The 14024-nt window shown below is 48.0% G+C and overlaps 1 protein-coding gene across 2 annotated transcripts in view; it reads right to left on the bottom strand.

The window, feature by feature from the left end:
• Positions 1 to 14024, bottom strand: part of PLXNA3 (plexin A3) — a 314146-nt gene that overhangs the window by 159464 nt on the left and 140658 nt on the right. For both annotated transcript variants that reach the window (XM_029610331.1, XM_029610339.1), the window contains exon 6: positions 2217 to 2340. In XM_029610331.1, coding sequence (XP_029466191.1) covers positions 2217 to 2340 — 124 coding nt within the window. The remainder of the gene's footprint in view (positions 1 to 2216; positions 2341 to 14024) is intronic.

Here is a 14024-nt window from a genome sequence, read left to right as displayed (position 1 = left end):
TTTGCTCAGCAGAGGAGGAAATGCATTTCTGTTTTGAGTTCTCCAATGTTGCATTGCATGTGGAGTCTGGCTTCTCGGGATTTCCATTTTAGTTTTAGTATGCACATTTCTAATTTCTGGTCACTTATTTTGTATTTGGTGAGGGCCTGTCTGTGCTCTGCATGTGTAGCTGAGGTGAGATATACTGCTAGTATGTAGTTTTTATGTAGGGCTTGATAATCTACTTTTGTCTGTTTTCCCAGTAGGAGGTATACTGGTGTCTAAGGTCCATTACAATATTTGTAGTATTACCTTTTTGTAGGTAGGGTTGCTGTTTGAGTTCTGGGTGTTAGTGCTGTTTGAGATTGGCAGGTTTGGTACACAGATGCTGAGTGTGCTTTTTGTAGGGTTTTATGATGCTTCACTGAGTGCCTGTTACAGGAGGGAGTTTGTGTCACTGTTACTGAGAGGATGCAAAAATGTGAATACTCATTTTTGTATGGTGAATAGTAAGGAGAAACATCCTCCTCCTGCTCTACACCTTTATTAGGGGCATTTCTATGGACAAAGAATATCTGTTTTCGGAATTGGAGGTGCCAAATTTCTATAGGTGTTCTGTCTATTTTGTATAGTTCGGGGTTAATGTTATATCACTCTCATATAAGAGGATTGATTGAATGATGCTATTGAATAATCGGTCTTGATCTGCTATCATTTACTAGGTTACTAACAGCGGGGTGGAGGTTACAGTCGTGCATGGCTATGGAAGGCCATCGTCAGCAAAAATTTTACTCGGCACCTCTAAGTGCTCAGCATTTTCAGAGTTGAAACTTGGTAACCCTAGCTATTGATGTATGCTATTTTATGTTCTCTCGAAAAGTGGAATATCGGAAACCAAACTCAAACAATCTAGGATACTCACAGAAACACAGAGGATGTCAACAGATAATGACTTAGTCAGCCCATTTGTACAAGTCTGCTGTACATATTTAGTCTTTAAGAGGTCCATGTTGAAAGCCATTTAGATAGATAACATAATAATTATCCATCTAAATGACTTACCCAGCTATATTCAGCCCTTATCTGGCTAAATTCTAGCCAGGTAACTAGAACTTTAAGATAGCTGGGTATATTCAGTGGCAACACCAAGCCACTGAATATGCCCTGCTAGTTAGCCAATTATGTACAACTAGCTAACTAGCACAGTCACATAGTGGCTGAATATGGACCTCACAATTTCATTTCACAGTGCACATCGTGCGCTAATTTTGTAGGCCTTCTCTGGGCTATCTCTATTCTGTTTATATCCTTTCAGAGATATGAACTCCAGAATTGGATACAACACTCTAGGAAAAGTCTGATGGATGACATATATAGGGGCATTGTTACCTTTTTTCTACTCTCTTTTTGGTTCTCTCTGTCCCTATGTACTCTACTATTCCTCTGGCTTTAGTCACCGCCTTATCACATTGCTTCCTCATAAACAATCATCCCAAGGTCTCTACTGGTTGATGTACACTAGTATCTCACCCCTCTCAAGTACTGCTTCCTTGTATTTCTTTACCCTAAATTCATGCCTCTGCATTATTTTGCATAAAATCTTAGCTGCCAAACTCTTGACCACCCCTGCTTCCTTAGATCATGCCTCATTTTTTCCACTCTTCATATTATCTGCAGACAACAAACGTTTGCTGCCAACCTAACTGCAATACCACTTATAAAAGTATCCCGAGGCACTCCACTGATGGCTCCCTGCCCCCTCCTGCACAATTCTTGGCATGAACTCCATTAGCCACTACCCTCAGTTGTCTTTCACTCAACCGGTTTCTAACTCATATTCCACTTTAGGATCCATCTCCAGGCCGCTCAGCGTATGTATAAGCCTGTGGGGAACAGTGTCAAAAGCCTTACACTGAAATCTAAGAAGAACACATCAATCACTTGTCCCGATCTAATTCTCTAGCCAGTCAAAAATTAAAAAAAAAAAAGAATGTGTCTGACATGATCTCCCACTAGTAGAACTGCACCGCTTCAGATCCTGTACAATCCTTTCTTTTATTAGGGACACCATTAATTTACCACCACTGAGGTCAAACTAAATGGCCTGTAGTTGCTTACCAATTTCTTCAAGAGGAGCAGGAAATGCACTGACACAATAATCGGGGGGTGGGTGGCTGGGGTGCAGGATGGGTAGGATGGATTGCTAGCCGGGGCCTCGCCCCGTGAAACTCACTCACCAGCAGCTGGGGGACTGTGACGGAGGCATTGCTGGGCCAAACCTCCAGGCGGACGCAGCGACTCAGGTCATCAGCAAAGCGGTAAGGCTCATTTGCACGTGGGCACCTGCTATGCCGGCAGCACCTGACGAAACGGGGGAGGGTTGTGAGGGGGGGAGACAAGAAGGTCAGGCAAAGGTCAGGAAGGGTGGAAGGGATTTCTCTCATAGATTATACGTACATATATGAATACACAAGTCTATGCAAGAAGAAAAATGATCTGCATTTATATTTCAAATGTAGAACTGTGAATGTCTCAGGTAATAGCAGGGGGCGCTGCAGTCTTCTAACATTGATAAGCATTTAAAAACATCTTTCAAGCTTCGGAGTCTAATTGCTCCCCAAGTACAGCGCTAACACATTTCCCAGGTTCTCCCGGATCTTTCGCACTGAACCAGCTGATGAACACAACACTTTTGCCACCTCGCGCAGTGCCAGAGCCTGTCAGAGCAGAGCAGATGTGAGCTATATAAAAAAAAAAAAACAACCCCCCACATCCCCAAAAAGGTGAGATCAGTCGTCAGGTGCTGATGCCACCAGCAATGGAAGTGGTAACAAGAGAGGGGTGAAGGAGGGGAGGGCAGTGCACGTGGGTATAATTCCAGCTCTGCCTTTTGCACACACAAAAAAAAAAAAATGCAAGCTCGTTAGCTATGTGGCTGTATTTCAGTCACCAAAGGTTTAAAATAAAACAAGTAAGCATTAGAAACAGACTGTGATGGCAGATAAGAAACATAAGGTCCGTCTAGTCTCTGCCCAGTTTAAGTCCTGTTCACATACTCCCGCTGATCTCTGGCTTTCCCTTCGCTTGGATCCTTTGTGCTTAGCCCAGGCCCTCCTGAACTCTGTTACTGTTTTTTGCCTTCATCACCTCCCCCAGGAGGCCGTTCCATCCATCCACCACCCTTACTTTGAAGAAATATGTCCTAATGTTACTCCTGAGTCTACTTCTCAGCCTCATACCAGTGATCCCTTGTTCTGGAATTTCCTTTCCACCGAAAATCTTTGCTTCTTGGGCATTAATTATACCTTTAAGGAATTTGAATGTCAAATCGGATCTCAACATTACACACAGCACAATTCGTATATATACAAATGAATAGCATTCATTAAAAAAATACAAAATAATTTATATCTATAATGCAAAATGTACAAAACAACAACAAAACATAATAATAGTAAGAGTCTCCTCTATATCCCTCATCTCTCTTCTCCTCTAGTCCTTAGGTCCTTAAGACTCGCGTCACAGGGTTTGTGGTGCAGGCTCTGCCCCATTCTGGTCCACATTCTTCTGGGTGTGCAGCCTCCACAGTACTCCAGGTGCGGTCTCACCAGTGACTCGTACAAAGGCCCCAGCACCTCCTTTATTCCACTCGCCACCCCCACCTCCCCCGTTTCCTGCAGCAGCTCAGGGGCAGATCCTGCAGCGAAAGTTGGAAAATTCCACAGCTCTTCCCTTGCATTATTTCTATACTGAATAATTCAAATTTTATGTCACGGTATAAAAATAAAGATGTTTTCTGACCCTTTTCTGTGCCTGTTTAATGTATTTTGTTCTTCAGGGGTTGTTTTTTTTTAGGCTGGGGAAATAAAAGGGATCTTAGTATTAATCAGTGCAGAGAAGGGAGGGGGATCGAACCCTAAGCCTGGGGGAGGAGAAGGAGAAGGAGAAAGGATCTGGGGATTGAAGGAAGGAAAGGGAGAGGGAGAGGGATTGGAGGAGGCTATAGATGGGAAGAGGAAAGAGAAGGGAGGATTTGAGTTCAGGTGAGGGGGGTAGAAGGATTGGAGTTTGGGGGGAGGAGTATGTGGAGGAAGAACCAAAGGGGGGATGAGGAAGAACTGAAGTTTGGGGTGGGAGAAGGATACCCTCTCGCAATCACCCATCACCTCTCTTGAACACACAACCCCAGTCCCCAAGTACTGATCCCTTCTCTCTTTTCTCATACGCACCCTACATGACCCCATCCCCTCTTTCACCCTCCTCACTCCCCCCCCCCCCCCCCGCCCCAAGAACTGGCCAGCAATAGGAGGAGGAGAGCGGTGGGCCCTCGGGACATGGCCTCCTCTGCTGCCTGGGACCTGAGCTGGCATCTGAAGCGTGTGGACATCATAATGCCATGCAATTCAAAAGCCGTATCCCAGGCACTAATAGTACAGTCCCTCTTCTCCGCTTACTGCCCACCAGTCAACGCATGTGGGGGGAGGGGGCAAGAGGCAATGGGAAAACAAGGTGAGTACCTGCATGTGCCCACTCGACCCAGCCAGTTATTGCCCGCTGGCCCTCCCCTGGTCTCCTGCAGCTGACCCTGGCTATGCCTTTCCCTGTGCCCTCCAGAATTCTGCACAGTTTTGTATCCTTCAGATCCCCGGATATGTTCACTCTGAGATCCCTCTCCGGTTTGCTGCAACATCGCTATCTTACACTGCATTGTCTACTGCTCCCTTGCATTCCTGCAAGCCAAACGCATGACTATGCACTCTTTCCCATTAAATATTAGCAGCCAAGCACTCGACTGCTCAAACTTTCATGGATTGCTCCTCATTCTGTCTACGCCATCAGAAGTGTCCGCTTTGTTGTGGATCTCATTCTCATCTGCAGAAAGATAAGCCTTTCCCACTAAGCCTCTCTCTGTGATATCACTTGTGAAAATACTGAACAGGCCCAAGACCAGGACTGATGCCTGGGGGGCACTTCCTCCTTATCCTCACTGCCTTCTTTAGAGTTTTTCTCCATCCCTTTCTTTCTCCACTTCTCCTTCAAGGCTACATCCCCATCCCCCTACCTCTCCCCTGCAACTCAGCAAAGGCAGTGCTGCCCCCACCGCTCCTGCCCCCACCCCACACCCCCCACCAGCCCCTCTCCTGGCCTGCACTACAGTAACAGCGCCTCTTCCTCTGCTCCCCCGGGTGCCCACTTCCGTCTGAACTAGGAAGCACGCACCCAGGAGAGGCAGCAGCGGGGATGGCCCACGTGACAGAATGCGCTGGGCTGCGGGCACAGAGACAGGAGCTGGCAAGGGGGGGGCGGCCCCTGCAGGTCTTATGTCAGCCTCCGGGCTCCGGTCTTTTGCCTGCTCCCCAGCAGCGGGCTCTGCCGTTCCTCTCTGCCTGTGGCAACAGAGAGGCTGCGATGCCCGCCCTGAGCCCGGGGGGACTCTGCAGCTTCTCTGGGAATCAGAAGGCAGAAGCCCAGGACTTTCCCAGGAAACTGTGCTCTTAAGCCTTCCAGAGTTCGCTCCTTCCCCTCTATATAAACCTCACGCCCACCCACCTTCCTCTCCCTGTTTCTTTACAGGTGGCTTTGTGCCATTCCCATCACTGTCATGTTTCTCCACTTACCTCATTTGCTTGTTGGGGGGGGGGGGGGTGTGACAGCCCGATTCTCCCAGCTTCCAACCACTACCGCCCCCCCCCCCCCTCCTCGTCTACTTAAAATTCTTGTTCACACACAGTACCAGGGCATTCCCCTTTCAGACGGGGGAATGCCATCACGGTTATAAAGCCTTTAATCCCTCCAGGCGGGACGCCAAGCCCCAAGAAATCCAAACCCGTCTTTCTTCCACCAGCTCTGCAGCCACCCATTAAACGTCCCTGGTGCAGCATAATCAATCATTTCTTGAACTCCTCTGGTACTGCTCCCAGCCAGACCATTTTGGCCCAGGTGGACTCTGACATCAATCTTCCTGCTCCAACAGGATCCCAGTAGGCATCTGATCTAGTCTCCTGCCCCCAAATCTATTCTCCTGATAAGAACCTCCCACCAGAGGGAGCCTTCCTTCTCTCCTGGGATCCTCTGATGCTTACCCTGAAGTTGTTCTTTAAAGTGGGCCTTCGCCTTTGGCTCTCACCTTATTAGCTACCTCTTTGGGGGCTTATTTATTACTAATGCTGCAAAGGCTTTCTGTCCTGGTATCATTTGGGAGGTGTCTGACTCACAGCCCTTGCACTATCTGAACCCATGGACTCCTTGGTATTTTGGCTTATTTGCGGGATCGGGGCCGGGGGAAGACTTTAGAAACAGTATGGGAAGGAGGCCCATCTGCAAACAGGAGAAAGAGACTCCAATCTTGCAGTATTTATTTAGTCTTCGGGAGGCAGAGGAGTCTCTTCCCTGGTGACCAGTGTCACCTGTCACCCTTGTTGTAACTTTTCCGCTGCACTGGATGGTGCAAATGTTCACACATTTTTCGGTCGCCGAATTCCCAGGCCTACGACCCCCCGTGTTACAAGCTTCCCCTGGGGCAGTGCTGCAGACCAGCCTCTGCTGTAGAGGCTCCAAAGAGAAAAGGGGAAGAGGGAAGTGCTAAAGGAATTTCAAGTTTTTGAAAGAGCAAATCTGTGCTACTTAAGCTCCCACCCACCCAGCAGCCTTGGATCCAGCCTTTCTTACATGGGGGAACCAGATTCAGCTTCTCTCAGATGTAGCCAATTAGGTAAAAGTAGTCGCTTATCTTCACTACCTCGGCCTCTCCTCAAACACTTCCTTGTCAGTCTTTACGAGACGCTAAGCACCATGGACCAGGAACTGTCTCTTATGTGCATCTGTACAGCACAGTATGCACCTTGTAGTGCTATAGAAATGTTTAGTGGGAAGGAGGAGAGAGCCGATTAAAACAAGATAGGGTGAATGGGAGAGCGATTGGGGGTGGGGAGGAAAAGCAAGGGAGGGTAGAGAGAGAGAGAGAGAGGTGTAGCAAGAGAATCAGCTCTCAACATTACTTGCTTGCATTATTCAAAGAGAAAAATAATCATCCACTGAATCTTGATTACCAGCTCTATGTCACTTGCACAGAGGGAGAAAAATATATGACAGGGACTTATAACAGAAAGTGAGAGAGAGAGGGGGGGCTGGAGAGGAGCTACTGAATAAGGTAAAAACCACTGGGACCTTTTCATCAGGGTGGGAGTTTAACCCAGAGTCATCATTCAACCAGAGACAGATTTGGGGTTTTGATGCCCCTAGGCACTGTCGGCCCCTGTTACCCCCACCCCCCCACCCCCACCAAGGTTGGACAACAAGGTGCAGAAGGCCTAAGGCACAGTCCCCGAGTTTCCTGTGGCAGCTCAGGGGTAGATTCTGTGGCAAAAATTTAAAAGTTCTGAAGCAAACTGGCAAGCATTTCCATCTTTTATATTACATTGTAAAAATGAATTAGCTTTACGTTATATGTATTCGTATATTTAGTAAAATTTGTTTTATTGTGATTGGTGAAGAAAAGGATCTATTGTAGCAGTATAGGGAGGAGACCTCAGGGACAGGAAGAGGAAAGGAGGAGGGGGAGGAGTGTGAGAAGGAAAAAGGACTAGGAAGGAGGAGGATGGGAGATGGGGAAAATTAGGAATCTAGGATGGGAAAGAGGAGAAGGGAGTAGGAAGGTCTGGGGAGTGACAGAATTCAAGATCAAGGGAGGGAGGATTTGAATTGCAGTTGGGTAGGGAGGAGAGAAGGGAGGTGTCCCTACCAGGCTCTGGTACTGCTCCTCCTTGTATCCCCTCTCTAACATCCCACCCAATGTGACGTACACTTAAACACGTGGCATCAATCCCTTCTCTCTCACACACACACACACACACACATGTGCTTCCCCCTACCCTTGGTCGTCCCCCCCAACACACTTCCCAGCCCACCCCTCTCATCTCTCAGCCTCCCTTCAATTATCTCTACCCAGACTGCTCCTAATCTTCCAAAATGATCCCCCTTTGCTCTGCCTGTTGCAGGCTCACACCCTCTCCTCTCCTGTTCCCTGCCCCCTGAGTGGGATTAAGAAGCAGTGGGCTATTCCCTGCTGAAGGAGATTCAGCACAGCTGAAAGGAAAGCAAAATCATCAGCCAGCCTGCTACCCACCCTCCCCAAGATTTTGCCACCCTAGGCGCAGGCCCTAGTGTGCCTACTGGCAAATCCAGCCTGCATTCAACCCAGGACACCCCCCCCCCCCCCTCCCTCTCTCACAGAGGGGAACAACCGCTCCTTCACACTACTTCCCCTCCCCCAAGAGCGCTAAATAACCCAGTCCCTTTACCCCTTCTGCAGGAGATGCTGTGCCCCTCTCCTCAGGGGCATGGGACCCCCCCCCCCCCCCCCGGCACCTTCCCCGCCCCTCCTTGTTCGCAGGCCCAGGGAGAGATTTATCCTGTGATGAATTTGACCTGTAATACAGTGGCCATCAGAGGATTAATATATTACAGTAAATTACTGCATCTGGAGTCGCTCCCTGTATCACTACCTTTCTTATGGCAGGGTCACAACAGGATTTATTAACTACTTTGATACAGCCTCAGAGGTGGGGGGGGGGGGGAAGGAAAGTGGGAGGATGTGTGAGAGACTGAAGGTTAGGAGAGCCTCACGGCTTAGCCGTCTCTCCGGCTGCTCGCTGGGATGCTGGTCACGTCGGCGCTCGAGGCACATGCAGACCTAGCACCATGATGTACCGCGCTGCGTTGCAAAGGACTTCAGAGGTGCTGGTCGTCTTCATGTTTTTCTTTGAATTCTTTGCCACGGATCAGGTACGCATGTGTGTGTACATGTTAGCATGTTCGCAAAAGCAGTCATAAGAGCACGTGACCTCTGCGGCGTTTACTTAACAGCGGCTGCGTCACCTGGCAATCGGTGCTCCCCCCGGGTGCCACGCTCACACAGAAAAGGACTGGCGGGTAAAGTGCCGCCGGAGCCCATCCAGTCTCTCCCCGCTCCAGACTGCAAAGAGCGCAGAAGCCTACCCCAGCTCAGGCTTCATCCTCCATCTAAGGATCCTCTGTGCGCTTAGCCCAGGCCTTCCTGAATTCTACTTCCACCACCTCCGCTGGAAGGCTGTTCCAGGTATCTACCACCCCCTTCTGTGAAGAAATATTTCCCTCCCAAGCCCACCACCCCTCTTTGAGCCTCACACAACGACCTCGTGTTATAGAATTTCAATAGCACTGAAAAATGTTTGCTTCTTGTGTGTCGGTTATACTTTTGAGATATCTGAATGCTTCTATAATATCACTCCCCTTCTCTAAGGTGAACGTATTTAAATTCTTAAGTTGCATCTCATAGGGGTTTTACTGCAGACTCAACACCAGTTTAGTAGCCCTTCTCTGGACCGCCTCCACTCCATCTATACTCTTGTGGTGCTAAGGCCTCCAGAACTGCACTCAGTACTCAGGTCGGTGTCTCTTAGTACCGTGCCGGTAGTATCTTCTTTTCTATTGACTATACTTGTTTCTATGCACCCATCCTTTTGGCTCAGCAACTGCCTTGCTACACTGTTTTGCTATTTTTTTTAGTTTAACAGATACGATCACTCCAAGAACTCGCGTCAGGCTGAGTCCGCTCCCCAGTACTACATCCTCATGGGTCCCCACCCTCACTGCCAACAAGCTGACCATTCTCCCTAATACCGCACCCTCATGGGATCCACACTCACTTCAACCAAGCTGAGCCCTCCCCCGGCAGGGCTACACCCTTTTGGGTCCCACACTCACTACCAGCAAGCTGAGCCCTCCTCAGGACTACAGCCAGGGCCAGCCTTAGCCCTGGTGGCACCCCAGATTGAGAAGCAGGGATTCCCACCCCTTGACTGCCACGGCGGCAGTGGCGCCGGTGCCTTGTAGAACCGCACGGCTCTAAGGCCTGCCCAGAATATGCCCTCTGTTTCCCCCAAGTAAAAATGTCTATAATTGAAACCATCAGATCCTTAAGCAACAACTATCTAGAGGAGTGGCTTTAAGGACGGATGACGGAAAGTCCCCGGCTACTTAATCTGGTCTCTCCTTGCCAGCTCCCTCATCCCTTTAACCCTTTACAGCCCTGTTTCCCCAGTGAACCTCAGGGCAGAATACAATTCCTAAGAAACCTTCTCCAAAAGCGGCTACAAAGCATCAGCAATAGCCTCCACCGCTCCCTTCCTCCCCCACCCCAGCGCCTGTCCCAGGACCAGTGGCCCTCGCCCTGCCCATGCCGCTGCGCTCCCGTCAGCGCCTCATGAATCTTCCTGCGGCACTGCTGAGCTGGGACCGACCCTGCCTCCAGCAGGGCCCGACCTGCGGCGGACGGTAGAGAGTTCCTATAAAAGCTATCTGACAGAAAAGAAATGGCAAAGGAGGAAAACAGGCAAATAAGACGCAAACAAAGGAGTGAAATGTGTCCCGTGCTGCGACTGAGTTGGAAGAGCAAAATTAACAAAAAAACAAAAAAAAAAAGGAGAGGGTGTAAAGCAGCTGGTACAGATTGTTCAGTAATTGGTGCGATCCTATACTTGCTTATTCCCTCGTTAAATAGAGCGGTTTGGATATACGGTATTAATTCTCACAGATATGTAGAAATAAGGGTCAAACAAGCTGTAGGCGCGACCTTTTTTTTTTAACTAATGTAAAGTCATCTTGCCTAGCTCACTCTGCACTGACCTGAGGAAGGGAGCACAGCTCTCGTAGGCTCGTCCCAGCTGATCGAGTTAGTCCAATGGAAAGCTCTCACCTACAGCTGGTTTGTTGCCCTACAGACACAGGCAGGCACCCCCCTCATGAAGAGCAATGCCATCATCAAGTCTGGTTACCCCTCAGACTCAGTCAGCCGCGACGCCGGTGTTCTTATGCACTCTTCACAGGACCGCAGGATTCTTTGCTTTTTAACAACTTTCCATTTCACAGATCAGACTATTTACAGAGCCTACTTTCAGTGGCACAGTTCCATAGCCAACCAACCAACCAACCAGCGAAACGCTTTATAGTCATTCATGACTATCTCATATCATCCATCTTGCCAGCGCTTAACATAAGACTTGTTTAAAACTCCCTGCCATCACTTAACTCTAATTTTGCATCCAGCATTCAGTCCTGACTGGTGTGTCCAATGTTTCCCCCATATTCTGTCATAAATAGGAAAGTTATACAGCAACATATGTGTTAATTTTCCAACGATAGGTATCTCATGAAGTTGTTTATGCCAATAGGCCAGCAGGGGTGCGGATTTCCAGAGCATCACAATGGTGAAATCTCACCGCATGAATTATTTGACTGCATAGGTGCACCCAGATTTAAATTGCTCAACTCTCCTAAAAGACGAAAGTATTGATGTAAAGCTCAGCTATTTCTGCTTTATTTTCCCAGCCTTGTCTTCTACTCTGTCCCACAAATCCCGAACCATAGCACATGACCGTCAGACATTATACAAGCAGGTACCCACTCTGCTCACCACATCCCCTCCGGCCCATTCTTGATGAGGAGGGCTAGGACTGTACATTAAGGGTAGGACATCTTTATGTTCTATGAAGCAGTCTGTACATTAGCTTCAACTCTACAACTACATAGAAAAATCTCGTGAGCCCTTTTCCATATGCCTTTCATGTCTTCCTCCTCCATCTCCTGCCTAAGATACACTTTCCATCTTGCTATCAGGAAGAGAGGAGTCCTTTGCTTCAAAGACAACTCAAATAGCTTTGCACAGTAGAGATAACATTAATAGTAAAAGCCTGTCCGAGGACGGGGAACTACTGTGAAGTGTAGGAAGTGCGTAATTGAGATGTGTGGTAGTAGAGAGTGCATGCTGAGCTTGGGTGTACTGTGTGGTAGTAGAGAGTAGATTGACTATTCAGAGAGAGAGAGAGAGGAGGAGCTGGAGAGTACAGTCAGAGAGAGGGGCGGGGCTCAATTTCCATACGTGGTAGTAGAGAGTAGATTGGCTATTCAGAGAGAAGGAGAGAGGAAGAGCTGGAGAGTACAGTCAGAGAGAGGGGCGGGGCTCAATTTCCATACGTGGTAGCAGAGAGTAGATTGGCTATTCAGAGAGAGAGAGAGGAGGAGCTGGAGAGTACAGTCAGAGAGAGGGGCGGGGCTCAATTTCCATACGTGGTAGTAGAGAGTAGATTGGCTATTCAGAGAGAGAGAGAGAGGAGGAGCTGGAGAGTACAGTCAGAGAGAGGGGTGGGGCTCAATTTCCATACATGGTAGTAGAGAGTAGATTGGCTATTCAGAGAGAGAGAGAGAGGAGGAGCTGGAGAGTACAGTCAGAGAGAGGGGCGGGGCTCAATTTCCATATGTGGTAGTAGAGAGTGGATTGGACAATACAGAGAGAGTTTGAGGGACGGATCTGGAGTGGGGCAAAGCTGAAGAGTAAAGGGAAAGAGAAGAGAGGAGCTCAGTTCCCATACAGAAAGATAAAGGGGTGGAGCTGGAGAGTACAGGAAAGGAGAGAGGCGGAGCTCAATTTGCATACCAGCTATGGAGGTATGGGGCATCTTTCCTCTTTATTATAGTTAGAAGATTCAATTTCCTTCCCCATCCTACATTAGGGCCATCTTGATACCAGAGGGCATTCTTCTAATCCTCTTCCCTTTTGACTAGAGCTCCTCTAATCCTTATATACATGCATTGCAATGTAACTCACAAGTAAAATTCCCTGCTCAGATTTTCAAATGAAATGTACCTCTCCTCATCCCATAGCTGTCCTAGATATTGCAATCCTGCTTCCCATCAACCATCCATCTCAGTGTTACATGTGTGCATGCATAAAGAAAGATTACTCCTCAAGCATGAAAAAGGTGAAAGAATTCCCTCCACAAGTTCAAAGCTTTTGCTCAATGATTGCCACACTGTGTGAGCTAGCATTGGTCGAGCACCCTTCTAGCCTGTGCAGACGAAAAAGGCACAAACAGAAGAGGAATCCATCACCTCCGTCTGTTTGACCTTGAGGGACAATCAGGCATGTGAAAAGTCTCTACTCAGCCATGCAAATAACCCTGGCCATCCAGTAACACCCCATATGATTGGGTAGCATCATTCCTCCCTCCTCCTTTGATCTCCAAAGGATGCCCAGAATAATTCTGGGCATTTTGCTTTTCCATATAAATCTTGAAATATTTCCATCAAGATTAGTAAAAAAAAAAAAAAAAAGGAATCGCTTTGGTGACATGCATGGCACATGCAGCAAAAGAGAGGTTAGTTTATTCATTTTTAATATCCTGATTCCACCCACCCATAAAACAAATAAGTCTTTGCCATTCCCAGCGATCAGGTGCGTAATTCATTTTATACATATCAGCCCATTCCCTTGGGATATATATGTCTAAGTATTTAAATCCTTTGTGGGTCTTTTTTGTAATGTAACTTGCCATCAGCCATGTGTCCAGCTTGAAAAACCTCCAACCTTTGGTCGGTAACTACATAACCTGATACCCTACCACATTCTGCCAGCCCTTCAAGTACACATAGCGCCAGTATCTGGATACTGGTTAGGAACAAGGGGATGCCATCCACACACAAAGATACCTTATGCACGCTCCCTTCAAACCTAAAGCCCAGCATCAGCATGCCTTGCCTCACTTCTTGGGCCAACACCTCAACAGCAAGATCAAATAGAAAGGGAGGGATAGTGGACCCCCATGTCTAGTGCCCTTCAAGATCGGGAAGGAGTCTGAAAGGAAGACGTTGTTCTGGACTTTTGCCTGTGCATACAGACCCATCACTAGCCTACACTTATCTAAAACTACAAATAGAAAGAACCACTGCAGTCTGTCAAAGGCCTTTTTCTGCATCTAACACCATTACTGCCCTAGTTGCCTTATTCTTCCTCAGGTGATGTCATTAAGCTACAACCTGTCCTCCAATGTTTGTTAAAAGGCATCCAGCAAAGTATTAAAGTTTGGCCGTCTAGCAGATCCTTGTCTGCTTTCTGAGATGCAAACTTGGAAAGCACAGGGCTGGACAAGGCATCCTAGCCCCCAAAGCATGAGGAGTTTGACAGGTTTATGGAAAGGTCACACCTGGAATGCTTGCAGTCAGCAATGTGG

Source organism: Rhinatrema bivittatum, chromosome 1 (assembly GCF_901001135.1).
Source record: "Rhinatrema bivittatum chromosome 1, aRhiBiv1.1, whole genome shotgun sequence".
Lineage (NCBI taxonomy): Eukaryota > Metazoa > Chordata > Amphibia > Gymnophiona > Rhinatrematidae > Rhinatrema > Rhinatrema bivittatum.
Note: the sequence above shows the minus strand (reverse complement) of the source record. Positions and strands in the feature narration are given on the sequence as shown.